The following is a 25,041-nucleotide window of genomic DNA, read 5'->3' on the forward strand; positions in this document are numbered from 1 at the left end:
GCTACAACATGTAATTGAAAAATCTCAGGATGTGCAAAATAAAAGGAAGAAATAACAGCAGGAAAGTGGCCCAAATGGGATAGGGTGGGAGAAGGAAAGGATGTTTCCTTCCTTCCTTCCTTCCTTTTTCTTTCTTTCCTTTTCTTTTTCATTTTTTAAGAGACAAGGTCTCACTCTGTCACCTAGGCTGGACTGCAGTGGCACAATCATAGCTCACTGCAGCCTCGGACTCCTGAGCTCAAGCAGCCTCCCCACTTGCTGGGACTATAGGCGCATGTGGGACTGTAGGCCACCGCTCCTGTCAAATTTTCTTTTTAAATTTTTTGTAGTCATGGGGTCTTGCTATGTTGCCTAGTCTGGTCTGGAACTTCTGGCCTCAAGCAATCCTCCCATCTCCACCTCCCAAAATACTGGGATTACAGTAGCGAGCCATCACACCTGGCCCTCAGTTGTCTGTACAGTTCAGGCACCACTTCGTAAATGAAAACCTAACATTGCAAACTGGAAAGTCTCAGGGAATTTGGGGTCGGGTTTGCGCAGAAAGTGGCCAGGCTGGGCCAAGGGTGCAGGGGCAGAGGGCAGGGCTCACCCAGGCAGGTGGTGGTAGTAGCATCTGGCGTGTACCCCGCCTGACAGTGGCAGTGGAAGGAGCCGAGACTGTTGATGCACTCCCCGTGGGCACACAGGTGAGCGAGCATACGGCACTCATCTACATCTGGGGAAAAACAGGGTGCAGATGGGGTTGGCTGGCCGCCGAGACCCATTGAGGCATGTCTCCTTCTCTCTGCTCGGCAGCCCTCTTCTCGGAGGCAAGTCCAGCCTCCTTTCCATACCTGCCACTGCACCCCAGCCCACATGGACCCCATCCTCAGGCTGTGGATGACACCTACCCACCCTCACCACCAACCTGCTCCACCCCTACACGTCCCACCAGCCTAAATAGTGACACCTCCTCAGTGCGCCAACACGCACAACAGAGACACATGGGTGCGGTGACTCACACCTGTAATCCCAGCACTTTGGGAGGCCGAGAGCGAGGCAGGTGGATCACAAGGTCAGGAGTTCAAGACTAGCCTGACCAACATGGTGAAACCCTGTCTCTACTAAAAATACAAAAATTAGCTGCGTGTAGTGGTGGGCGCCTGTAATCCCAGCTACTCAGGAGGCTGAGAATTGCTTTAACCTGGGAGTCAGAGGTTGCAGTGAGCTGAGATTATGCCACTGTGCTCCAGCCTGGGTGACAGACTCCATCTCAAAAAAACAAAAGAGAAATTATGTAGATTACGAGGTCAGGAGTTCAAGAGCAGCCTGGCCAACATAGGGAAATCCCATCTCTACTAAAAATACAAAAATTAGCCAGGTGTGGTGGTGGGCGCCTGTAGTCCCAGCTACTCGGAAGGCTGAGGCAGGAGAATCACTTGAACCCAGGAGGTGGAGGTTGCAGTGAGCCGAGATTGTGTCACTGCACTCCAGCCTGGGTGACAAGAGCAAGACTCTGTCCCTCCGCAAAAAAACGCACACACACATTCGCAAACAGAGACACAGTGCATGCAACATGACACAACAGCCGCACATCTAGGTGCTCCCGCAGAAACATACAAACACACACTCACACTCAGGGACTCCCAGGTCTCCCCCGAGACACACCCTTGAAAAGCCATTTCCTCCCCAGTGCTATTGATGTCACTTCTGGTCACATAGATAACCCGTCTCACTCTCAGTGACACGCTCAATGAGACACGCTGATGGCCTCACACTCACTCACACATGCACACACTCACATACCTGCCCTTGTACACTCACCCAAGCCCAGAACACACAGGCTTGCTGGCTCCCTCTCACTGCCTTCTAGTTCACAGATGAACACAGTGTGTACTTCTCGCCCAGCTGACACAGACACACACCAGCTCCCACGCAGTCTGGAATGAGCTCTCACAGACAAAGAACACACACTGGGCCGGGCACAGTGGCTCATGCCTGTAATCCCAGCATTTTGGGAAGCTGAGGTGGGCGGATCACTTGATGCCAGGAGTTCGAGACCAGCCTGGCCAACATGGCGAAACCCCATCTTTACTGGCCGTGGTACAGCCAGCCTCTCCCATGGTCCCAAAGGGCACCTTTGGGTCTGTCTAGGCCCTCTTGCTTTTTATTTTTATTGGTTTTGGAGATGGGGTCTCGCTCTGTTGCCCAGACTGGAGTTCAGTGGTGCCATCCTCACTCATTGTAGCCTCAAATTCCTGGGCTCAAGCAATCCTCCCGCTTTAGCCTCCCAAAGTGCTGGGATGACAGGTATGTCACTGGGAGGCAGAGGATGCAGTGAGCTGAGATTGCACTGCTGCACTCCAGGCTGGGTGACAAAGTGAGTGTCTCAAAACACACACACACACAGGCTCTCACACACACACACACACACACAGGCTCACACACCTCCCTCACCCCCCCGAGTTTTTGCACACATACAAGGCACGTACTGGTTCTCATATCTGCTAGCACAAAGACACACACACATACACACAGAGTGACTCACACATTCTAGCACCTGCTGGAGTACAGACACATGACCTTGAGCAAACTCCCACGCTCCCTGCCTCCCTGGGTCCTGAGGGCATGGACACCCACCTCGGCCCTCGGTGGTGTAGCCTGAGCCGTGGGGACACAGCTTCCTGTAGGTGGAGGTGCTGGGCAGGGGACAGAGCTCACAGTGGGGCCCCCAGGCCCGGCCGCCCCCACAGCAGCACTCAGCCCTGGTGACAGCCTCACTGTCGCTGGACAGAGCCTGGCATGTGGCTTGCAGCACCTCGGCGAAGCAGGGCCCCTGCCGGATGTCTGCGGAGAACAAAAGGAAGGCCAAGGGTCACTCCAGGAGGCTGGCTTGGGGACAAAGACTGAGCTTGCTTTGGGGCAAGCTGTATTTTGGGGATGTTGGGAATTGGGGTGTCCAGGAGGGAGTTGGATACACAGGACAGATGGCGCTAGTGGGTCATGCGCTGGGGTTAGCTCTCAGGAAGTGGGAGATCTGGGGAAGGTGGGTTCCAGGGTGTGGCGTGGTTCCAGTGAGGTTGGAGGAAGCGTGGAGGAGGTGTCCCAGAACCCATCCTGCCTTGGGGAGCTCCCAGGCAGTGGGAGCAACAGGCAGTGGTGCCCCGAAGTGGGTGCCTGCATCCACTGTGTGTGCCTGGCCACACTCACCATGGCACTCGGTGAGGGCGGGGCTGGGCTGGAAGCCCTCATCACAGTCGCACCGGAAGCTGCCCACGGTGTTGACGCAGCGGCCACTGACACACAGGTCAGGCTGAGCGCGGCATTCATCATCATCTGAGAGGGCAGGGAGGAGGCAGGCCGGGGGGGAGGAGGAGGAGAGGCCACAGGCAGCCAGCCTCTCCCACAGCCCCAAAGAGCCCCTTTGGGTCTGCCCAAGCCCTCTTGCTTATTTTTATTTATTTATTTATGTATTTATTTATTTTTTTTTTGAGACGGAGTTTCGCTCTTGTCACCCAGGCTGGAGTGCAATGGCGTGATCTCGGCTCATGGCAACCTCCGCCTCCTGGGTTCAGGCAATTCTCCTGCCTCAGCCTCCTGAGTAGCTGGGACTACAGGCACGTGCCACCATGCCCAGCTAATTTTTTGTATTTTTAGTAGAGACAGGGTTTCACCATGTTGACCAGGATGGTCTCGATCTCTTGACCTCGTGATCCACCCACCTCGGCCTCCCAAAGTGCTGGGATTACAGGTATGAGCACTGCACCCGGCCTTATTTTATTTTATTAATTTATTTTTATTTTTATCATTATTATTTTTTTGAGACAAAAGTCTTGCTCTTTCATCCAGGCTGGAGTGCAATGGCGCAGTCTCTGCTCACTGCAACCTCCACCTCCTGGGTTCAAGCAATTCTCCTGCCTTAGCCTCCCAAGTAGCTGGGAACACAGGTGCCCGCCATCAAGCCCAGCTAATTTTTTTTTATTTTTTTGTATTTTTAGTAGAGATGGGGTTTTGCCATGTTGGCCAGTCTGGTCTCAAACTCCTCACCTCAGGTGATCCACCCACCTTGGCCTCCCAAAGTGCTGGGGTTATAGGCATGAGCCACCGTGCCCGGCCCTATTTTTATCTTTATTGTTTTTGGAGATGGGGGTCTCACTCTGCCACCCAGGCTGGGGTGCAGCAACACTGTCCCAGTTTATTGCAACCTCCAATTCCTGGGCTCAAGCCATCCTCCTGCCTCAGCCTCCCAAAGTGCTGGAATGACGGTCTAATTCACCGTGCCCGGTCCGACCCTCTTGCTTTAACCTCTCCCTTCCACAAGGGGATCTCTGCCCTCCTGAAGCTCCGGTGCCCCCATACCTGTGCAGCCCTCCCCAGAGCTGGGCAGGGGCCGCATGCCTGGGGGACAGACGCAGGTGAAGGTACCGATGAGGTTCTTGCACTCCATGCCCCGGGCGTGGCAGTCCTGCTGACCATCTGCACACTCGTCCACATCTTCGGATGACCAGAGACAGATGGTTAGCCAAGGCCAGGCACCCGATGACTCTGGGGACCTGGATTCCACTCTACGCCAGCCCCGGTGGGACATGAGTGAGTTCCCTGCAGGCCCTGCCAAGGGTCTGTCCCTCCTAGAAAGGAAGCCCCCAGCTCCTGCCCAGCCCCAGCCTCCAAGAAGCTGAGGGAATCAGGAACTGCCCCCAAAGCTTGCATCCCCTGCTCACTTCAGGGTCTGTGAGTCTGCTCATGGACCCTGGAACAACGACCCTGAAACAGCCCCAGAGACAGAGTCTCAGAACAGGGTCTGCCACCCTTGACACATGGACATTTGGGATAGGAAAGTTCTTTGCAGTGGGCGGCTGCTCTATGTGCATTGCAGGATTTTTTTTTTTTGAGATGGAGTTTCACTCTTGCTGCCCAGGCTGGAGTGCAATGGCATGGTCTCGGCTCACTGCAACCTCCACCTCCTGGGTTCAAGTGATTCTCCTATCTCAACCTCCTGAGTAGCTGGGATTACAGGCATGCACCACCATGCCTGGCTAATTTATTGTGTTTTTAGTAGAGACGAGGTTTCTCCATGTTGGCCAGGCTGGTCTCAGATTACAGGCATGAGCCACCTCGCTCAGCCCTTTCTTTCTTTCCTTCCTTCTTTCTTTCTTTCTTTCTTTCTTTCTTTCTTTCTTTCTTTCTTTCTTTCTTTCTTTCTTTCTTTCTTTCTTTCTCTTTCCTTCTTTCCTTCCTTCCTTCCTTCTTTCTCTTTCTTTCTTTCTTTCTTTCCTTCTTTCTTTCTTCTTTCTTTCTTTCTTTCTTTCTTTCTTTCTTTCTTTCTTTCTTTCTCTTTCTCTCTCTCTCTCTCTCTCTTTCTTTTTTTTTGAGGGAGTTTTGCTCTTCTTGACCAGGCTGGAGTGCAATGGCATGATCTCAGCTCACTGCAACCTCTGCCTCCCAGGTTCAAGCGATTCTCCTGTCTCTCAGACTCCCAAGTAGCTGAGATTACAGACATGCGCCACAATGCCCAGCTAATTTTGTATTTTTTATTTACTTGTTTATTTTGAGACTGAGTTTCACTTTTGTTCCCCAGGCTGGAGCAGTGGCATGTTCTTGGCTCACTGCAACCTTTGCCTCCCAGGTTCAAGTGATTCTCCTGCCTCAGCCTCTCAAGTAGCTAGGATTACAGGTGCCCGCCACCATGCCCAGCTAATTCTTTTGTATTTTTAGTAGAGACGGGGTTTCACCATGTTGGTGAAACTGGTCTTGAACTCCTAACCCCCAAGTGATCCACCTGCCTCGGCCTCCCTAAGTGTTGAGATTTCAGGTGTGAGCCACTGCGCCCAGCCACACTGAATGATACTTAGTAGCATCCCTGGCCACTCAATGCCAGGAACCTCACTCCCTGTTGTGACAATAAAAACATCTCAGGCATGAATGCATTATCCCCCGGGAGGTACTGATTTGCTATTCCTGCCATTCTACCCACTCAGGGCAGGTCTAGCCCCTCCTGTCCTGTTAGACTCTGGATGATCCAGGGAGATGTTAGTGCCCTCCCCCTCGTCCTTTTTTTTTTTTTTTTTTAAGATCAGAGTCTTCCTCTGTTGCCCACGCTGCAGTACAGCAGGGCAATCATAGCTCACTGCAACCTCAAACTCCTGGGCTTAAGCAATCCTCCCACCTCAGCCTCCAGAGTAGATGGAACTACAGGCACATGTCACCATGCCCAGCTAATGTTTAAATTTTTTGTAGAGAGGGGGGTCTTGCTATGTTGTCCAGGCTGTTCTCAAACTCCTGGGCTCAAGCGATCCTCCTGCCTTGGCCTCCCAAAGTACTAGGTTTATGAGTGTGAGACACCATGCCCGACCTCTTCACTCACTCTGCTTCCTTGACTGCTCATTCCCCAGCTCAGGGATGAGGGCTCTTATTCCTCTGTTTGGGGGACAGGAAGTGGAAGAGCTGAGATCACACCTAGATGTGCTGGACTCCAGGGTCCAGGATGTTACTGACATCCAGTGGGGGGCTTTGGGATCAAGGTATAGGGAGCCCCAGGACCCTGCCTGTGTGGGACCTACCTCGACACATGGCCCCGTCCTCCCGCAGGGTGTAGCCGGCTGGGCAGGTGCACAGGTAGGAGCCCTCAGTATTGTGACAGCGGAAGGCACAGAGCAGTGGGTTCAGGGAGCACTCATCAATATCTGGGGAAGCCAGTGAAAGTACCAACTGGGTGGGGGCTGCTGGTGGGACCCCCACTCCCTCCCCCAGGCATCTCTGTCACATGGCCCAGGTGCTGGGCAGGGAGAGTTGTACCCTCGCAGGTCATGATGGGGCCAGGCTCAAAGCCGTCCGCACAGGCACATTTGAAACCTCCGATGATGTTGGTGCATGTGCCTTGCCCACAGGGGTGGCCGATGGAGCACTCGTCTGTGTCTGGGTGGATGTAAGGGAGGGGTCAGTGCCTTCAGAGGGTCCCCCAACCTCAGTAGCATCCCATCTGCCTGCCCGTTGACCACACCAGATCAGATGGGGCCAGATTAATGCCCCCCTAGTCTGGCTATGGGGCAGGCAAGCGGTAAGTGTTCAGTGAATAAATGAGTGAGGTGTGAATGAATGAGGAAGTGAGTGCATAAACAAGTGAAGGAATGAGTGAGCAAAGGAGTGAATGAGTGAGGGGGGAATGAGTGAGGAAGCAAAGGAGTGAATGAGTGAATAAGTAAATGAATGAGCCAGTGAATGAATGAGGTGTGAATGGAGGGAATGAACAAGTGAAGGAATGCATGAGCAAAGGAGTGAATAAGTGAGCGAATTAGTCAGTGAATGAGTGAGGGAGATAATGAGTGAGGGAGCAAATGAGTGAATAAGTGAGTGAATGAATGAGCCAATAAATGAATGAACGAGGTGTGAAAGAATGAGGATCTCGCCCACTGCCTGGGAGTGTCTTCCCTGCCCTGCTCTGCTCCTTTCTGTCCTGGGAGGGGCTGGGACAGCGCAGGCCACTCACCCACACAGCTGATACCGGTGAAGTCCAGGCTGTAGCCAAAGGGACACTCACAGCGGAAGGATCCATCGGTGTTGACACAGATGCCGTTAGTGCAAACGCCAGGGTTCTCCACACACTCGTTCACATCTGCGGATGGCAGGCATTGCAGACATGGTTCCTGTCACCAGGCAATCCCCAGTGTCCTGGCCACACTCAAGGTCCCAAGGGACAAGAGTCCACACCCCAGGCTGGCAGGGTCCAGGGCAGCCCATGGGTCTCAGGGGGAACCTGAGACTCAGAGACCCAGGCAGTGCAGAGATGGAACTGGGTAGCTCAGAAGGGGCTCTTAGCACATGGGTGAGAGGCTCACCTTCTCGGGAGTTATCCGGGCCTGGGACTGCCCCGTGGCCAAAGGGGCAGAGCTCCTGAAAGGCAGCTGGATGGAGATAGGGAGGGGAGTCAGAATCAGGGGCCACGTTCAGCCCCCAGGTGTGTGCAGGGAAGGGTGAGGGAAGAGTGGGAGAGGAAGGAGAAAGCGCGTCATGACAGGGGAACCTGGACAGGGGTGGGCACTCACCACTGCCCTCCTGGGGACACAGCTCGCAGGGGTCTCCCCAGCCCTCCCCAGGCCTCTTCCTGCAGCAGCACCGCGTCTTGGTGGTGTTGAAAGCTTTGGGCACTGAGCACTTCCCGGCCTCAAAACGAGTGAAGCAGAAACTCTGCCGTGTGTCTGTGGGGCGGGGGCTCCATTACCCTGATTGAGGGCCACAGGCAGTGCCCACCTGCCTCTCTGACCTCCTGCACCCCAGTCCTGGTGAATGGGCCGTGCTGATCTTGCCAGTGGCCAATCAGAGCATGCCACAAACCTGGCCATGGTGATTGGTTTGAGGATGGATATGTGACCTACTCTGTGCCAATGAGGATCTGCACTGGGACTTTGGGGGGGGCAGCTGGAATCCCATCCCACTTCATTGCTTTGGGGTGTTCCTGTGCCAGGAAGAAAAATCAAACTTGGTGGTTACCCTTGAATCAAAAATCCCTTCCCGGAGAGGCCAAATGACTGATTCCAGAAAGCCAGAGGATCTTGGAATTCAGACCCCAAACCCCCAATCCTTAGCTCTGGACTCCATCCATCTGACAAGTCCTCACCAGCAGGCTGGGGTCCCAGCCCTCCAGAATAGCAAACATTGCTTGAGGTGAACTGCAGGCTCTGCTTTCACCCTAATTGCCCCTGACCAGTGAGAGAACAGGCTGGCTCAAGCTGGGTGAGGTTGGCCCACAGTAGACAAGGCTGGCCCAGCTGAAATGGCGCCAGCCCAGAGTAGTCTAGTCTAGCTCAAACTGGACAAAACCAGTCCATTGAAGAAGACTGTGGCCAATACAGGAAAACCTGAACGAAGCACACCCAGGCTAGCTCAGAATGGACCAGGTTAGCCCTCCATAGACATGACCTCTATAGCCAAGAGGTTGCCGATACTAGGATAACCCTGCTAATGCAGAGGGGCACTTCTGCCTGGCCAGAGCTCCCAGAGGGTCATACAAGAAACCACAACCCTCTTTTCTGGATGATCTGACCCTTCCCCTCCCCACTTCCCACCCTCTTTCCTAAGCCCTGTGTGATTCCTGGATTGTGGACTCACCAAAGCAACGGTGCCCATTGTCAGAGAGGACAAAACCAGGTGGGCAGAGGCACTGGAAGCTCCCAGGACTGTTGGTACAGGTGCCAAAGAGGCAGAGGTTGGGCTCCTCTGAGCACTCGTCAATGTCTGCAGGGGCAGGGATATGAGCTGGGTGGGGTGCAAGTAGGACCTCCACCAGTGGGGAGAGGACTCATGTGGGAAGTAGAAAAGTTCCTCTTTAAAGTTTCCTTTTTTGTTTAAGAATAAATCGTAAGTGTGCTAATAACTCTTTGTTAAGCCCTATACTACATAGCTGTTAAACATGCCATGCTTACAGGCACGTAGTACATTCTATGTCTTTGTACTTTAACCAAAATATCTGTGCTGGACGTGCTTACAGGCATGTCTCAGCTCTCCATTGCTTTTATCTTTTTTTTTTTTGAGACGGAGTTTCGCTCTTGTTACCCAGGCTGGAGTGCAATGGCGCGATCTCGGCTCACTGCAACCTCCACTTCCTGGGTTCAGGCAATTCTCCTGCCTCAGCCTCCTGAGTAGCTTTTATCTTTTTAAAAAAGTTTCAAGTTATTAGCCAATCAGGTTTTAGTTTAGATTGTGAGGTCTGGCTCCAGCCAACGGAGATCAGACACGGCAGTAAGGACGACCCCAAAGGCATAAGGGATAAATATGTTCACTTTTCCTTTGTTCATTGTACTCTCATGGCAAGATGGCTAGCGAGAGTACCCTTCCTGCAGTCCAGGAAGTAAAAATTGCTTTGCTGAGAGATCCACTGTCTTAGTGCTAGTTTTTATTTGCAGCATTGAGCATCTGTTTCCAACTCAGCTGTGAAGAGGGGCAGATGGAGTGCAGGTCCAGCCAGGGGCTACAGCAGGGCTGGGGTCCTGAGAGCTCAGTATGAGCTGTAGCATGAAGTGGGCATTGTGTGTGCATGTATGTCCTTCCTGGAAAGTGTCTCCAGAGCAAAGGCCATGGTTAGGAATAGTTCATGATTAGAGACTGAAATTGTACATAGTACAACCACTGTGGGAAACAGTGCAGAGATTCCTTAAAGAACTAAAAATAGAACTATCATTCAATCCAGCAATCCTACTACTTGGTATCTATCCAGAGGAAAATAAGTCATTATATGAAAAAGACACATGCACATGCATGTTTATAGCAACACAATTCACAATAGCAAAAATATGGAACCATCATGTTTATAAATGCCCAGCAACCAACGAGTAGATAAAGAAAATGTGGTATGTATACACCACGGAATACTACTCAGCCATAAAATGGAATGCAATAGGCCGGGTGCAGTGGCTCATGCTTGTAATCCCAGCACTTTGGGAGGCCAAGGCTGGACAATCACTTGACTGATTCCAGAGAGCCAGAGGATGGAGGTCAGGAGTTCAAGTGATCATGTAGCTGGTCAACATAGTGAAGCCCCGTCTCTACTGAAAGCACAAAAATTAGCCGGGCATTGTGGTGGCACGTGCCTGTAATGCCAGCTACCAGGAAGATGAGGCAGGACAATTCCTTGAACCCAGGAGGTAGAGGTTCCAGTAAGCTGAGACTGTGCCACTGCACTCTAGTCTGGGTGACAGAGCGAGACTCCATTTCAAAAAAAAAAAAAGAATAAAATAATGTCCTTTGCAGCAACTTGGATGGAGGTAGAGGCTACATCATTCTAAGTGAAGTAACTCAGGAATGGAAAACCAAATAGCATATGTTCTCACTTACAAGTGGGAGCTAAGCTATGAGGATGCTAGGGCATAATAATGATATGAAGGACTTTGGGGACTCCCAGGGATGGATGGGAGGTCGGTGAGGGATAACAGACCACATACTGGGGTACAGTGTATAGTACTCGGGTGATGGGTGCACCAAAATCTCAGAAATCACCACTTAAGAACTTAGCCATGTAACCAAAAACCACCTGTTTTCCCATAATTATTGAAATTAAAATAAGAAAAAATAGAAAAAAAATTAAATCTTAAAAAAATAAAATTGCACAAAGCTAACTGAGATTGACATATTTAGCCTACACTGGGTGGGGTTAGCTCATGTTGTACTAAGCTAGCCCAAATAGAATAGTTCAGAATAGAACGGGCACAGTGGCTCACACCTGTAATCCCAGCACTTTGGGAAGCCGAGATGGGCAGATCGCTTGAGGTCAGGAGTTTTAGACCAGCCTGGCCAACATGCTGAAACCCTGTCTCTACTAAAAATACAAAAATTACCCAGGTGTGGTGATGAGTGCCTCTAATCTCAGCTACTTGGGAGACTGAGGCAGGAGAATCTCTTGAATCACTAGGTGGGGGTTGCAGTGAGCTGAGAGTAAGACTCCATCTCAAACAAACAAACAAACAAACAAAAAAGAATACATCAGAGGAGGCCAGGCCAGACTGGTCCAAGTTAGCCCAGATTATACAAGCCTAGCCCAGATGGAAGCCCGAATCAGAGGTGCTCAGGTCAGACTGGTTCAGGTTAGCCCAGGCTAGCCCATCTGCTCAGGCCAGACTGGTCCAGGTTAGACCACAGTGAACAAGGTAGCTCATCTGCTCAGCCCAGGATGGTCCAGTTAGCCCACAGTCTCTGAGGCTAGCCCAAGTGGATAAATGAACCAAAGAAGATCAGGCCAGATTGGTTAGTCTAGACTGCATGAAATCATCTCTATGGGTGATTACACCAGTGAAGCTTGGGCAGACTGGTCCTTCATCACCAGTTAGCAAGTGAAGAGCTCTACATTTGGATGCACTGAGAAACGGTGAGACCCCACATTCATGTTCATTTCACAGGATTCACGAGGAAGCCTGTGGGCACCAGAGACAGAGTCCTGAGTTGGGAGTCCAGAAACAATCAGAATGACAATAGTTTATGAAGCTGTGTTTGGCACTACATTAATCACATCTCCACCTTCATCACAACCCTAGCTGGTATTCTCATTTTACAGATGGAATGAGTTCTGGCCCCAGAACTGGGAGTTGGGGCTGGACACTCACCGATGCAGTGGTCACTCAGCACCTGGAAGCCAGGGGGACAGATGCAGCGGAAGGAGCCCTCAAGATTCTGGCAAGTGCCTGGTAGGCAGGTTCCTGCAAGGCTGAGGCACTCGTTGGTGTCTGTGAAAAGGAGAAAGAAGGGTCCTTGTTCCAACCAAGATGCAGGGGGCTCACCTGGGACTGGGATCAACACCTGCAATCACTGCATGATGGCTGAGGGCCTCAAGACAAGCCCTCCCAATGGCAGTTCTGGCTCCAGGGCAAGGGCTGAGACTCAGGAACACAGGGACACCTGGGGAAGGTCACCTGGACTCACGGGGTTATAAGTAGGGCCAGATGGTGTCTAGTGGGAAGAGGCAGCAAGATTCCTAATCTGGCACCACCACTGGATTCCTTCCATGGTATCCATTTAGCCCTTCTACTATTCTTTGCTTATGGAAACTTACCTTTTCAAGACAGCTTCACCCTACACCACAAACCCCATACATAAAAACAGGTTTGATGTGCTGGTTTTATAATTATTTTATTTATTTATTTATTTTGACATAGGATCTTTTCTTGTTGCCCAGGCTGGAGTGCAGTGGTGTGATCATAGCTCACTGCAGCCTCAAACTCCTGGGCACAAGTGATCCTCCTGCCCCAGCCTCCTGAGTAGCTAGGACTACAGGCAGGAGCCACCACTCCTGGCTAATTTTAATTTCTTTGTAGAGACAAGGCTCACTATGTTGCCCAGGCTGGTCTCAAACTCCTGGCCTCAAGCAATCCTCCCACCTCAGCCTCCCAAAGTACGGGGTATCATTTTTTTAAACCTTAAAATAAATGCTTGGGTAATAAATGGATCTATGCTCACCCAGAAGTACCAAACTATGGTATACATGGAGCAGGGGGCTGGCTGAGATGCCTCTGAGCAGTACAGGGAGACTCACCAACACAGTTCTTCCCATCAGCTGTGAGCTCAAAGCCTTCCTTGCAAAGGCAATGGAAGGAACCAGCTGTGTTGAGGCACTGGCCAAATCGGCACACCTGCTCCACCAGAGTAGTACACTCATCAAAATCTGTAGAGGGGAGATGGGCGGGCCAGGTCACCCACAAAACTTGAAAGGATCAAGCCTTCCTTGTACTTCTGTCCACGACTGAGTTGAGAGCATTGACTTCAACCTGAGCACTCAGTGTATAGACTGTGTATATTAACTTTCCACCTACCTTATGAGGCAGGTGATGATATTTTCTAATATAACCATGTAATACTACAAATTTGCCTCTAAGTGCTTCCTTAGCTGCATTCTAGGTATGTTCATGTTATGCTTTCATTTTCATTTTCTTTCTTTTTTTTTTTTTAGATGGAGTCTCACTCTGTCACCCAGGCTGGAGGGCAGTGGTGTGATCTCAGCTCATTGCAATCTCTGCCTCCCAGGTTCAAGCAATTCTCCTGCCTCAACCTCCTTAGTAGCTGGGACTACAGACATGCACCACCATGCCTGCCTAATGTTTTGTGTTTTTAGTAGAGATGGGGTTTCACCTTGTTAGCCAGGATGTATTTTCTTTTACTTCAACATATTTTCTAATTCTCCTTATGATTTATTTAACTATTTATTTAGGAGCATGTTATTTAATTTATAAATATTTGGGGACTTTCTGGGCATCTTTCTGTGATCAAGTTCTAGATTTACTTCCTTAGATTCTGAGAACCTACTTTGTGGCCAGCCTGCCAACTGAGCTGACTCACCCACACAATCCCCATTGTGTGTCACTACAAAGCCAGGGAAGCAGAGGCAGTTGTAGGAGCCAATGATGTTCTTGCAGGTCCCATTTCCACAAGGCTGCTGGTCACATTCGTCGATATCTGCAGAAGCAAAGCCCGAGAGCCCAGCCCAGCTCACCCAGGGGATTGGGGGACTTGGGGAGTGAGAGACCAGATGGACCTAGCCCTCCTCCCCTGTACCTAGCCCTGCCTAGATGACTGAGCAGTGGCCCCTGAAGGTGAAGGCTGGGAAGTACACCTGGTGTGATATATCACCCCCATTTACAGATGGGAAAACTGAGGCACAGGTAGGCAGATCAGTCATTTACCCAAGATCTTAAGGTCAAGGCTCAAACTTGGATCTGTCTGTGAACTAGGATGGGCGGAAACACCACTTCCATCCTCGGGGAGGTGTAGACCCCAGGCAGCCTGGCTTGAAAAGAGGGGGAAGATGAGGGTCTCACCCATACACAGGGTATGATCTGTAGAGGCCTGGAATCCACGGTGACACAGACACATGTAGCTGCCGTCTGTGTCCATGCAGTTGCCATGGCTACAGACATCTGGGATCTCCCGACACTCATTCCGTCCTGGGGGTGCAGACAGCATGGTGTCCCCAGGGCCCTCACCACAGTGTTTGCCTGAGCTCTCCCCTACTGCAATAGGGAATCCAGAACATGCCTTGAAGTCCCCCACTCAAATTTCCACCAGGGGTGTCAAGCTGTCAGCATGGACCTGAGCTCCCACTTCTTTTTTTTTTTTGAGACGGAGTTTCGTTCTTGTTACCCAGGCTGGAGTGCGATGGCGCGATCTCGGCTCACTGCAACCTCCGCCTCCTGGGTTCAGGCAATTCTCCTGTCTCAGCCTCCCGAGTAGCTGGGATTACAGGCACGCACCACCGTGCCCAGCTAATTTTCTGTATTTTTAGTAGAGACGGGGTTTCACCATGTTGATCAGGATGGTCTCGATCTCTCGACCTCGTGATCCACCCGTCTCGGCCTCCCAAAGTGCTGGGATTACAGGCTTGAGCCACCGCGCCCGGCCTGAGCTCCCACTTCTATCACATCCTATTGGCACACTCTCAATACATTTCCCACTGCCCGAATAGTACAGATAAAGGGGAAGACCCAGACAGAGCCATAACCCATCTATGTCCCCATGGGTGACAGAGCCCAGCTCCTGCACCTCCTCCCAGGGATCCTGCTCACCCACACAAGCCCCGCCTGGTGACGGTTTGTACCCTCGGGTGCACTTGCAGCGGTAGCTGCCAGGGATGTTGATGCAGTCGGCATTCTGCTGGCAGGGACTCTCCCTGCTGCCACACTCATTGACATCTGGGAAAATACAGAAAAAGAGGTGGGGGTGACAGAGAAACCCATCCTGACAGAATCAAACCTGAAACCCAACTGACTGCTTCAGAGCAGGTGGTCTCTCTGGAAGCAGCCAGAGCTGGAGTGAGGGTGGTTATACGAGATGGAGGCCCTTGGAAAAGTGTTAGCCCATTATACAGATGGGGAAATGGAGGCTTACAGAGTGTTAGTGACATGCCCAGATTGCACAGTGGGGGACATGCAACCCATCCAGATCCCGGGCCTGGGAACAGGGAGAGGTGGCACCTTCACAAGCCAGCAGGATGCTGTTGTACTTGAAGCCTGTGGGGCACTTGCAGCGGAAGCTCCCGATCTGGTTGATGCAGATGCCATTGGCACAGATGGCGGGGATCTCCCCACACTCATCAATGTCTGCAGAGGGCATCTGCCATCAGGGGCAGCCCAGACCCCTGGGACTTCCAGTGACCCTGAGCGAAGGGACCCACTAGTCCTGCAGTCTGGTTGAGAATGTTGTGACCACAAACCAACACACATTTAAAAAAATCTTGCTGTGGCCGACGTACATCCACTTACACCAGAAAGAGATCAGGATGTGGGAGGAAAGACAAGAGCAGAGAGAGAGTGTGTGTTTTTCTCAATTGAAAATGCACGTTTCCTGACCCAGCAACCCTACTGGAAAGTAACGGCCCTAAGTGTGAGCAGGATAGTGGTATGAGATGCTATTTAGCAAGAAACTGGAAACATCAATTGAATGCAGAGCAAAATATGGAATGTCTGTACTGTGGAATGTTCTTCAGCCTTATTAAGGAATAAAGCCCCATAACACACAACGACGTGGTTGAACCCTAAAAACATTCTGCTAGGAGAAGTCAGACACAAAAGAACAAATACTGCATGACTCCATTTAAAGGAAAGGTCCAGAAATAGCAAATCAATAGAGACAGAACGTTGATTTGTGGTTGCCGGGGGCAGAAGGGAAGGGGTAAAGGAAGTGACTGCTAATAGGCACAGGGTTTGCTTTTGTGTGATGAAAATGTTCTAAACTTAGACAGAGGTGATGGTTGTGTAACACTGTGAATGTACTCAAAGCCACTGAACAGGGCACTTTAAATGGGTGACCTGTATGGTGCATGAATTATATTTCAATAAAGCTGTTATATATAAACAGCCTAAGTGTTCATCAGTGGGGGACTGGAAACAACCTAAGTGTCCATCAAAAGGGGACTTGAAACAAACTAAGTGTCAATCAATCAATGGGGGACTGAAAGCAATCTAAGTGTCCATCAGTGGGGGACTGGAAACAACCTAAGTATTCATCATTGGGGGATTGTGATGAAGATGTTCTTTTTGTGTGATGAAAATGAGTTCTAAACTTAGATTGAGGTGATGGTTGCATAGCTCTGTGAATGTATTCAAAACCACTGAATAGGGCACTTTAAATGGGTGAGGTTTCATCTCAATAAAACAGTTATATATAAACAATATAAGTGTCCATCCATAGGGGACTGGAAACAGCCCACCTATCTATCAATAGGGGACTAGAAACAACCCAAGTGCCCATCAAAAGGGGATCTGAAACAACCTAAGTGCCCAGTGGGGGAGCTGGGATGTATCTGCACCATGAAACACTTCCGGGCAGGGCAAAGAGAGAGGCTGCATTGCAGATAATAACCTGGCCAGTTCCTCAAGATACATTTTGGATGACAAAAGCAAGTTGTAACCAACATGTCAAACATTACATAATTTACATAAAACGCCCCAGAAACCAGTGCCATACATTTTCAGTGGGGGTCCTATTATGTAATGAAAGAAGAAAAAACTAGAAAGCAATACCCCAGTCATAAAACATAAGAACGTCCAGGGAGGGAGAAAGGGACAGAGTTTAGGTGGAGACGGGAGGAGAAGGGAGTTTTATTTGCCATACTTTGATTTTTTTTTTTAAGAAAATGAGAATATATTCAGAGGATTAAAACAAATGAAATTAAACAGTGCATGGTTGAAATTTGGCATGCAGGTGTTAAATTGTGCAATACCGCATTAGACTTAAAAAGGGAGCATTTGGCTGGGCAAGGTGGCTCATACCTGTAATCCCAGCACTGTGGGAGGCCGAGGTAGGTGGATCACTTGAGGTCAGGAGTTAGAGACCAGCCTGACCAACATGGTGAAACCCCGCCTCTACTAAAGTACAAAAATTAGCCAGGCATGGTGGCAGGTGCCTGTAATGTTAGCTACTCGGGGGGCTAAAGCAGGACAATCGCTTCAACCCAGGAGGCGGAGGTTGCAGTGAGCTGAGATTACACCATTGCACTCCAGCCTGGGCGATAAGACTGAAACTTCTTCTCAAAAAAAAAAAAAAAAAAAGGATTGTGGGGCAGTTTGACACAAACTACAGCCTAAGTGTCCATCAAAAGGGGACTTGAAACAATCTAAGTGCCCATCAATAGGGGACTGGAAACAACTAAGTGTCCATCAATGGGGAACTGCAATTTGACATAAACTACAACTCGGATGCACCTTGAGGACATTATGGTCAGTGAAATAAGCCAGACACAAAAGGACAAATCTTATGTGGTTCCACTCACAGGAGGTCCCTAGAATCATCAGATTCACAGAGTCAGAAAGTAGAATGGTGGGTTCCAGGGGTTGGAAGGGGGATGGGGAGTGAACGTTTCATGGAGACAGAGTTTCGGTTGGAGAAGATAAGAAAGTTCTGGGGCCAGGTGCGGTGGCTCACGCCTATAATTCCAGCACTTTGGGAGGCCGAGGCGGGTGGATCACGAGGTCAAGAGATCGAGACCATCCTGGTCAACATGGTGAAACCCCGTCTCTACTAAAAATACAAAAAATTAGCTGGGCATGGTGGCTCGTGCCTGTAATCCCAGCTACTCAGGAGGCTGAGGCAGGAGAATTGCCTGAGCCCAGGAAGTGGAGATTGCGGTGAGCCGAGATCGCGCCATTGCACTCCAGCCTGGGTAACAAGAGCGAAACTCCGTCTAAAAAAAAAAAGAAAGTTCTGGAGATGACGGTGGCGATCGCTGCAAAACCACGCAAGCGTACTTAATGCCGCGGAACTGCACGCGTAAGAATAGTTCAAATGGTAATTTTTTTTTTTTTCTGGAGGCAAAGAAAAAAAATTCTCACTCTATCCCCAAGGCTGGAGTACAGTGGTGAGATCTCGGCTCACTGCAACCTATCCTTCCTGGGTTCAAGCGATTCTCATGCCTCAGCCTCCTCTAGCTGAAATTACAGGATCCCGCCACCATGCCAATTTTTGTATTTTTAGTAGAGACAGTGTTTCACCATGTTGGCCAGGCTGGTCTCAATCTCCTGACCTCAGGTGGTTCATCCACTTTGCCCTTCCAAAGTGCTGGAATTACAGGTGTGAGCCACCGTGCCTGGCTAAAATGGTAAATTTTATGTTGCATGTATTTTACCATCATTAAAAAAATGGATAACAGTTTAATAAAAATAGTGTCATTCTTTTTTTTTTAAAAGTGTTTTTGAAGGCAGGATTCCTGGGGAGTTGAAGGTGTGTGGGGTGAGGAGGAAGGAAAAGAGCTCAAGGGAGGGGAGGGGTGGGAAAAAGCAGACCTAGGTGGGTGGGTGCCCAGAGACGGAGCAGGGACTGCTCACTCACCAAGGGGTTTCCCCGTGTGGATGTCAATGATGAATCCCGGGGCCTGGTTTCCGCACAGGATCTGGTAGTCAGCTGTGGAAAGGGGAACAGAGCTGAGTCTGGGGCTGCAGGCCTGATAGACTCCCCTCCTGGAGGGGACACCTCATCCCTGGAGCCCAGCTCTCATGTGGCCACCTTGAACTTTTTTGGCTCTCCCCACTTTCCCTCCTTCTACTTTTTTTGTTTTTTTCTGAGACAAAGTCTCACTCTGTCACCCAGGTTGGAGTGTGCAGTGGTGCAATCGCAGCTCACTGCAACCTCAATCTTCCTGGCTCAGGTGATCCTCCCACCTCAGCCTCCCAAGTGGCTGGGATGACAGGCATGCACCACCACACCTGGCTAATTTTTGTATTTTTAGTAGAGACGGAGTTTCACTATGTTGCCCAGGCTGGCCTCAAATTCCTGGGCTCAAGTGATCTGCAATCTGTCTACCTCAGCCTCCCAAAGTGCTGGGGCTACAAGTGTGAGCCTCCACACCTGGCATCCTTCTTCCTCTTCGGCCAGCACTGGAGTAAAGGCTTTCCACCACACAGACAGGACGTCCCCCATCTGTTTCCTGTATGGGCACCACTAACCAAGCTCACCGTCCTCACCAGGAAATTCAGACTCCCCAGTTTGAACCTCAAGACCTTCCCCCAAACCCACCCATGTCCCCACTTTCCCTCTACCTGGGACACCTGCATTCTTGCTGCACCAATGTACATGCACATCTGAATGCAACCTGCTCCACCATGACACCACACCTTTGTCCAGGCCGTTCCATCACTGCCCAGGGCCAGAGCAGCACCACCTTTGGGCTTAGTGAGCGATTCACTCACCAATTAATTCCTGATAAAGATGCTACTCAGATGCTGCCTGCCTGACATAATGCCTTGGTGGGGCCGCAGTTCCTGGAGCCGCCTACAGATGTGGGCAAGCACCTGGCCAGTGCCATGTTGCCACCTTTCCCTGGGTCCCTGTCCTAGCCCTTAATCACACATCTGCCTTTGTGATGAGACCAATCTCAGCAGCCCCTTGGCCAGTGTGCACTTAGCTGTGTCATATCCTACCTGCATGTCAAACTCAGAGGCACAAGATTGGGGCAGGTACCTAAGTCCCAGTACAGAACTTGTGGGTGGCATCTGATCTGTCTCAACGACTCCATGATCAGAACCACCTGTGAGCAGCTTCCTCCCAGACCGCACAGCATGGCAGGAAGGGCTGAGTCCTCCTTAGACTCATTCCCTGGAACTCAGCACAGGGTCTGGCGTTTAGAGATGCTCCACAATGATCCCTCCTTGTCAGACTGTGCACTGGACTGAGCAATGTCCCCCTGATAATTCACATCCACTTGGAACCTCTGAATGTGACCTTATTTAGAAACAGGAGCTTTGCAGATATAATCAAGAGGAGGTTGTCCTGAAGTAGGGCGGGCCTCAAATCCAGGGACTGATGTTCCCAGGAGAAGAAAACAGAGACCCTGGGAGAAGAAGCCATGTAATGACAAAGGTCAAGTGGGGGATGGAACCTAAGTGTCTATCAGTGGGGGATGGAAAATAACTAAATGTACATCAATAGGGGACTAGGAACAACCTAAATGTCTATCGATGAGGGACTTGGAAATAACCTGAGCATCCATCAGTGGGGGACTGGAAACAACCTAAATGGCCGTCAGTAGGGGACTAGAAACAACCTAAATGTCTATCAATGGGGAACTTGGAAGCAACTTAAGGGTTTATCATTGGAGGACTGGAAACAAACTCAGTGCTCATCAGTGGGGAATGAAAAACAACCTAAGTGTCCATCAGTAGGGAACTAGGAACAACCTAAATGTCTGTCAATGAGGGACTTGAAAACAACCTGAGTTTATCATTGGGGGACTGGAAACAAACTAAGTGTCCATCAGCGGGGGACTAGAAACAACCTAAATGTTCATCAATGGTAGACTCAGAACAATCTATCTATAGGGGACTGGAAACAACCTAAGTGTCCATCACTAAGGGACTGGAGGCTGGGTGCAGTGGCTCACACCTGTAATCCCAGCACTTTGGGAGGCTGAGGTGAGCGGATCACCTGAGGTCAGGAATTCCAGACCAGCCTGGCCAAAATGGTGAAACCCTGTCTTTATTATAAATACAAAAATTAGTCATGCATGGCAGCACACACCTGTAATCCCAGCTACTCAGGAGGCTGAGACAGGAGAATTGCTTGAAGCCAGGAGGCAGAGGTTGCAGTGAGCCAAGATCATGCCACTGCACACCAGGTTGGATGACAGAGTGAGACTCTTTAAAAAAAAAATAAGTGACTGGAAACAACCTAACTGTCCATGAGTGGGGGACTAGAAACAACCTAAGTGTCCAATAGGGGACTGGAAACAACCTAAGTGTCTATCGATGGGGAACTGGAGACAATCTAAGCATCTATCAGTAGGAGACTGGAAACAAACTAAATGTCCATCAGTGGGAAACTGGAAACAACCTAAGTGTCCATCAATAAGGGACTGGAAACAATCTAACTGTCCCTCAATGGGGGACTAGAAACAACCTAAGTGTCCATCGGCAGGGGACTGGGAACAATTTAAGTGTCCATCAATAAGGGACTGGAAACAGATTTGTCCATCAGTTGGGGACTAGAAACAACCTAAGTGTCCATTGATGGGGGACTGGGAACAACCTAAGTGTCCATCAGTAGGGACTGGAAAGAACCAGCTATAAGCCAAGGAATGCCAAAGAACATCTGGAGCCACCAGAAGCTGGAAGAGGCAAAGATTCTCCACCAGAGCCTTAGAGGGAGCATGGCCCTGCTAACACTTTGATTTAGCAGGTTGGATGTGGTGGTGCACACCTGTAATCCCAGCTACTTGGGAGACTGAGAATTGCTTGAACCTGGGAGGCGGAGGTTGCAGTGAGCTGGTATCATGCCACTGCATTCTAGCCTGGGTGACAGAGTGAGACTCCATCTCCAAAAAAGAAAAAAACAGACAGGGTCTCACAAGGGCATGATCATAGCTCACTACTACCTCCAATGCCTGGACCCAAGTGATCCTCCCACCTCAGCCTCCAAAGTAGCTAGGATTACAAGCATGAGCCACAACATCAGGTAAGCCACCTAGTTTGCAGTAATGTTCTGCAGCAGGCCTGGGAAATGAATACAGCTGTAAAGCCCTGGATGCCCCCTTCCCATCACTGCCCCACTCCTGCAGCTCCTTCTGGTGCCTGGGCTGGCTGCTAGATCATGCCGACAGGTCTCATTCCTGCTGTCAACACACTGCTGTTCGGTCCTGCCTCCAGGCCTTGGGTCCTGCTGTGCCCCTGCCCAGAACACCTTCCCTCAACCTGACCGATGTTCCCATCAGGGTCCCTATCTTGGCTCTGAGCTTCTCCAGGTCTTCCCCTTCCCCAGCCCAGGGGGTCTGTGGTCTTTCTATGGTCTATGGTCATTCCCCTCCCTACCACCAACCCCCTCCAACCCCACCTCACCCCATCCCCAGCTAGTACTGTGAGTCTTCAAGGGCCTTTCCCACCAATGAAAACTCCATTGATCCATCCTGAATTCTCAAAATCTACAAAATGGAAGAAAAGCTGCCTTGCCTACTTTAAAGTATCCCTTTCAATACATGGGGACTGACACAGTTTGGCTGTGTTACCACCTAAATCTCATCTTGAACTGTAGCTCCCATAACCTCACGTGTTGTGGGAGGGACATGGTGGGAGGTAATTGAATGGTGGGAGGAGCAGGTTTTCCTGTACTGTTCTTGTGACACTCGCGATAGTGAATAAGTCTGGTGAGATCTGATAGTTTTATAAAGGGCCATTCCCCTGCACATACTCTCTTGCCTGCCACCATGTAAGATGTGCTTCTCCTCCTTCACCCATCTGCCATGATTGTGAAACTATGAGTCCATTAAACCTCTTTTTTTTTGAGACAGTCTTGTTCTGTCTCCCAGGCTGGAGTGTGGTGGCATGATCTCGGCTCACTGCAACCTCTACCTCCTGGGTTCAAGTGATTCTCCTGCCTCAGCCTCCCAAGCAGCTGGGATTACAGGTCTGCACCACCAGGCCCAGCTAATTTTTTTTTTTTTTTTTTGTATTTTTAGTAGAGACAGGGATTCACCACATTGGCCAGGCTGGTGTTGAACTCCTGACCTCAAGTGATCCACCCACCTCAGCCTCTCAAAGTGCTGGGATTACAGGCATAAGCCACCACACCTGGCCAAACCTCTTTTTCTTTGTAAATTACCCAGTATCAAATGTTTCTTCATAGCAGTGTGAGAATGTACTAACAGAGGGACGTAACTTCAACTTTCTGGTTCTCAGAACAAGGAGGATTAATCTAAGAGCCCTGAGAGCACTGTGTTTCCTTAACCTTAACCAGGAGCAGCCAGGCTAGAAGGAAGGTTGTGGGGGTTACTCACGGCTGGTGGGAGTGGGGCAGGCCTCACAGGGTCTATTCCAGGCCTGGCCAATGTTGTAGGAGCAGCAGCACATCTTCTGGGTCACGTTGAAGGCCAGCTCATTTTGACAAGTGCCGTTATAGTGCCGGAAGCAGACACTCTTCCTCATATCTGTAGTTGGGGTAAGGGAGAAGAATGTGGGTAAGGGTCACCTAAATCAGTGGAAGATGGAGCCAAAGACATAGAAACTCATTCACTGATTCATTTGAAGATTACTGGCTTGGCTGGTTGTGGTCGCTCATGCCTGTAATCCCAGCACTTTGGGAGGCAGAGGCAGGAGGATCCCTTGAGGTCAGGAGTTTGAGGCCAGCCTGGCCAATATGGCGAAACCCTGTCTCTACTGAAAATACAAAAATTAGCTGGGCATGGTGGTGCACACCTGTAATCCCAGCTACTTGGGAGGGTGAGACAGGAGAATTGCTTGAACCTGGGAGGTGGAGGTCGCAGTGAGCCAAGATTTTGCCACTGCACTCCAGCCTGGGCAACAGAGCAAGACTACATATCAAAAAACCAAAAACAGCTCACGTGGCGGCTCACACCTGTAATCCCAGCATTTTGGGAGACTGAGGCAGGTGAATCACAAGGTCAAAAGATCAAGACCATCCCAGCCAACGTGGTGAAACCCTGTCACTACTAAAAATGCAAAAATTAGCTGGGTGTGGTGGCAGATGCCTATAGTCCCAGCTACTCAGGAGGCTGAGGCAGGAGGATCGCTTGGACCCGGGAGGCAGAGGTTGCAGTGAGCTGAGATGGTGCCACTGCACTTCCAGACTGGCAACAGAGTGAGACTCCATCTCAGAAAAAAACAACCATAACAACAACGACAACAAAAAGATTACGGCTTGGTGTCTCTCCCTCAACACACTTGGGGTGTCATTCAGTTTTTCAGCCTTTTTGATCGGTGTATAACCTGAGCAACTGTTCATGGCAGCTTTGAGTTCTGCAGCTTTGTTTACTGCTACATATCAGCATTTCATGTATACTTATCCTTCCTCTCCATAGGTGTGAAGGCTCCCAGCACTTCCTCCCACATCCAGGTGCTGCTGCTGTGACTGCCAGTTCCCTAGGTCGTCACGCTTCTTACCCATGCAGTTGTTGCCACCATTGACTTGGAGGTACTCTGCAGGGCAGACACAGGTGTAGTTCCCCAGGGTGTTGTAGCAGGTGCCAGGGCCACAGATGCCCGAGTGAGTGTAGCATTCGTCAATATCTACAGAGAAAGGGGGATGGAGGGGAACAGCAGCCAGTGTCCAGGAATTGTCTGAATAACTCCCCGCCAGAGACTCGGCCAGGCCAGTTCACCAGGAACTTGAGTTTGGTTTCAAAATCAGCTTAAAACGCACACATATCTTAGTGATGAAGAAAGATATAGTATGGGCCAGGTGTGATGACTCATGCCTGTAATCTCAGCACTTTGTGATGCTGAGGCGGGAGGATCATGTGAGCACAGAGTTTGAGACCAATCTGGGAAACATAGCAAGACCCCATCTCTACTAAAAATTTTAAAAAATTAGCTGGGCATGGTGGTGCATGCCTGCAGTCCCAGCCACTGGGGAGGCTGAAGCAGGAGGATCACTTGAGTTCAGAAGGTTAAGGTTGCAGTGAGCCCCGATCATGCCTCTGCACTCCAGCCTGGGTGCAGAATGAGATCCTGGCTCTAAAAAACACAGAAAAACAATATGACATTAAGTGGGAAAAAAAGTTTACAAAACAACCCCAGTGCTTTGGGAGGTCAAGGCAGGAGGATCATTTGAGGCCAAGAGTTTGAGACCAGTCTGGGTAACATAGTAAGG

At 50.3% G+C, this 25,041-nt stretch overlaps 1 protein-coding gene across 1 annotated transcript in view; it reads right to left on the bottom strand.

Annotated features, from left to right (window-relative positions):
• The window catches only part of FBN3 (fibrillin 3), an 87,861-nt gene that overhangs the window by 16,220 nt on the left and 46,600 nt on the right, over positions 1 to 25,041 (bottom strand). The window contains exons 39-57 of the mRNA XM_035285142.3: positions 24,333 to 24,458; positions 23,210 to 23,359; positions 18,778 to 18,849; positions 15,426 to 15,551; positions 15,018 to 15,143; positions 14,274 to 14,399; positions 13,795 to 13,911; positions 12,995 to 13,123; positions 12,069 to 12,188; positions 9,085 to 9,210; positions 8,022 to 8,174; positions 7,815 to 7,880; positions 7,466 to 7,591; positions 6,775 to 6,894; positions 6,540 to 6,662; positions 4,339 to 4,473; positions 3,190 to 3,315; positions 2,620 to 2,826; positions 590 to 715 (exon numbers count right to left, since the gene is read on the bottom strand). Coding sequence (XP_035141033.3) covers positions 590 to 715; positions 2,620 to 2,826; positions 3,190 to 3,315; positions 4,339 to 4,473; positions 6,540 to 6,662; positions 6,775 to 6,894; positions 7,466 to 7,591; positions 7,815 to 7,880; positions 8,022 to 8,174; positions 9,085 to 9,210; positions 12,069 to 12,188; positions 12,995 to 13,123; positions 13,795 to 13,911; positions 14,274 to 14,399; positions 15,018 to 15,143; positions 15,426 to 15,551; positions 18,778 to 18,849; positions 23,210 to 23,359; positions 24,333 to 24,458 — 2,400 coding nt within the window. The remainder of the gene's footprint in view (positions 1 to 589; positions 716 to 2,619; positions 2,827 to 3,189; positions 3,316 to 4,338; positions 4,474 to 6,539; positions 6,663 to 6,774; positions 6,895 to 7,465; positions 7,592 to 7,814; positions 7,881 to 8,021; positions 8,175 to 9,084; positions 9,211 to 12,068; positions 12,189 to 12,994; positions 13,124 to 13,794; positions 13,912 to 14,273; positions 14,400 to 15,017; positions 15,144 to 15,425; positions 15,552 to 18,777; positions 18,850 to 23,209; positions 23,360 to 24,332; positions 24,459 to 25,041) is intronic.

The sequence above is a fragment of the Callithrix jacchus genome, chromosome 22 (genome assembly GCF_049354715.1).
Source record: "Callithrix jacchus isolate 240 chromosome 22, calJac240_pri, whole genome shotgun sequence".
NCBI lineage: Eukaryota > Metazoa > Chordata > Mammalia > Primates > Cebidae > Callithrix > Callithrix jacchus.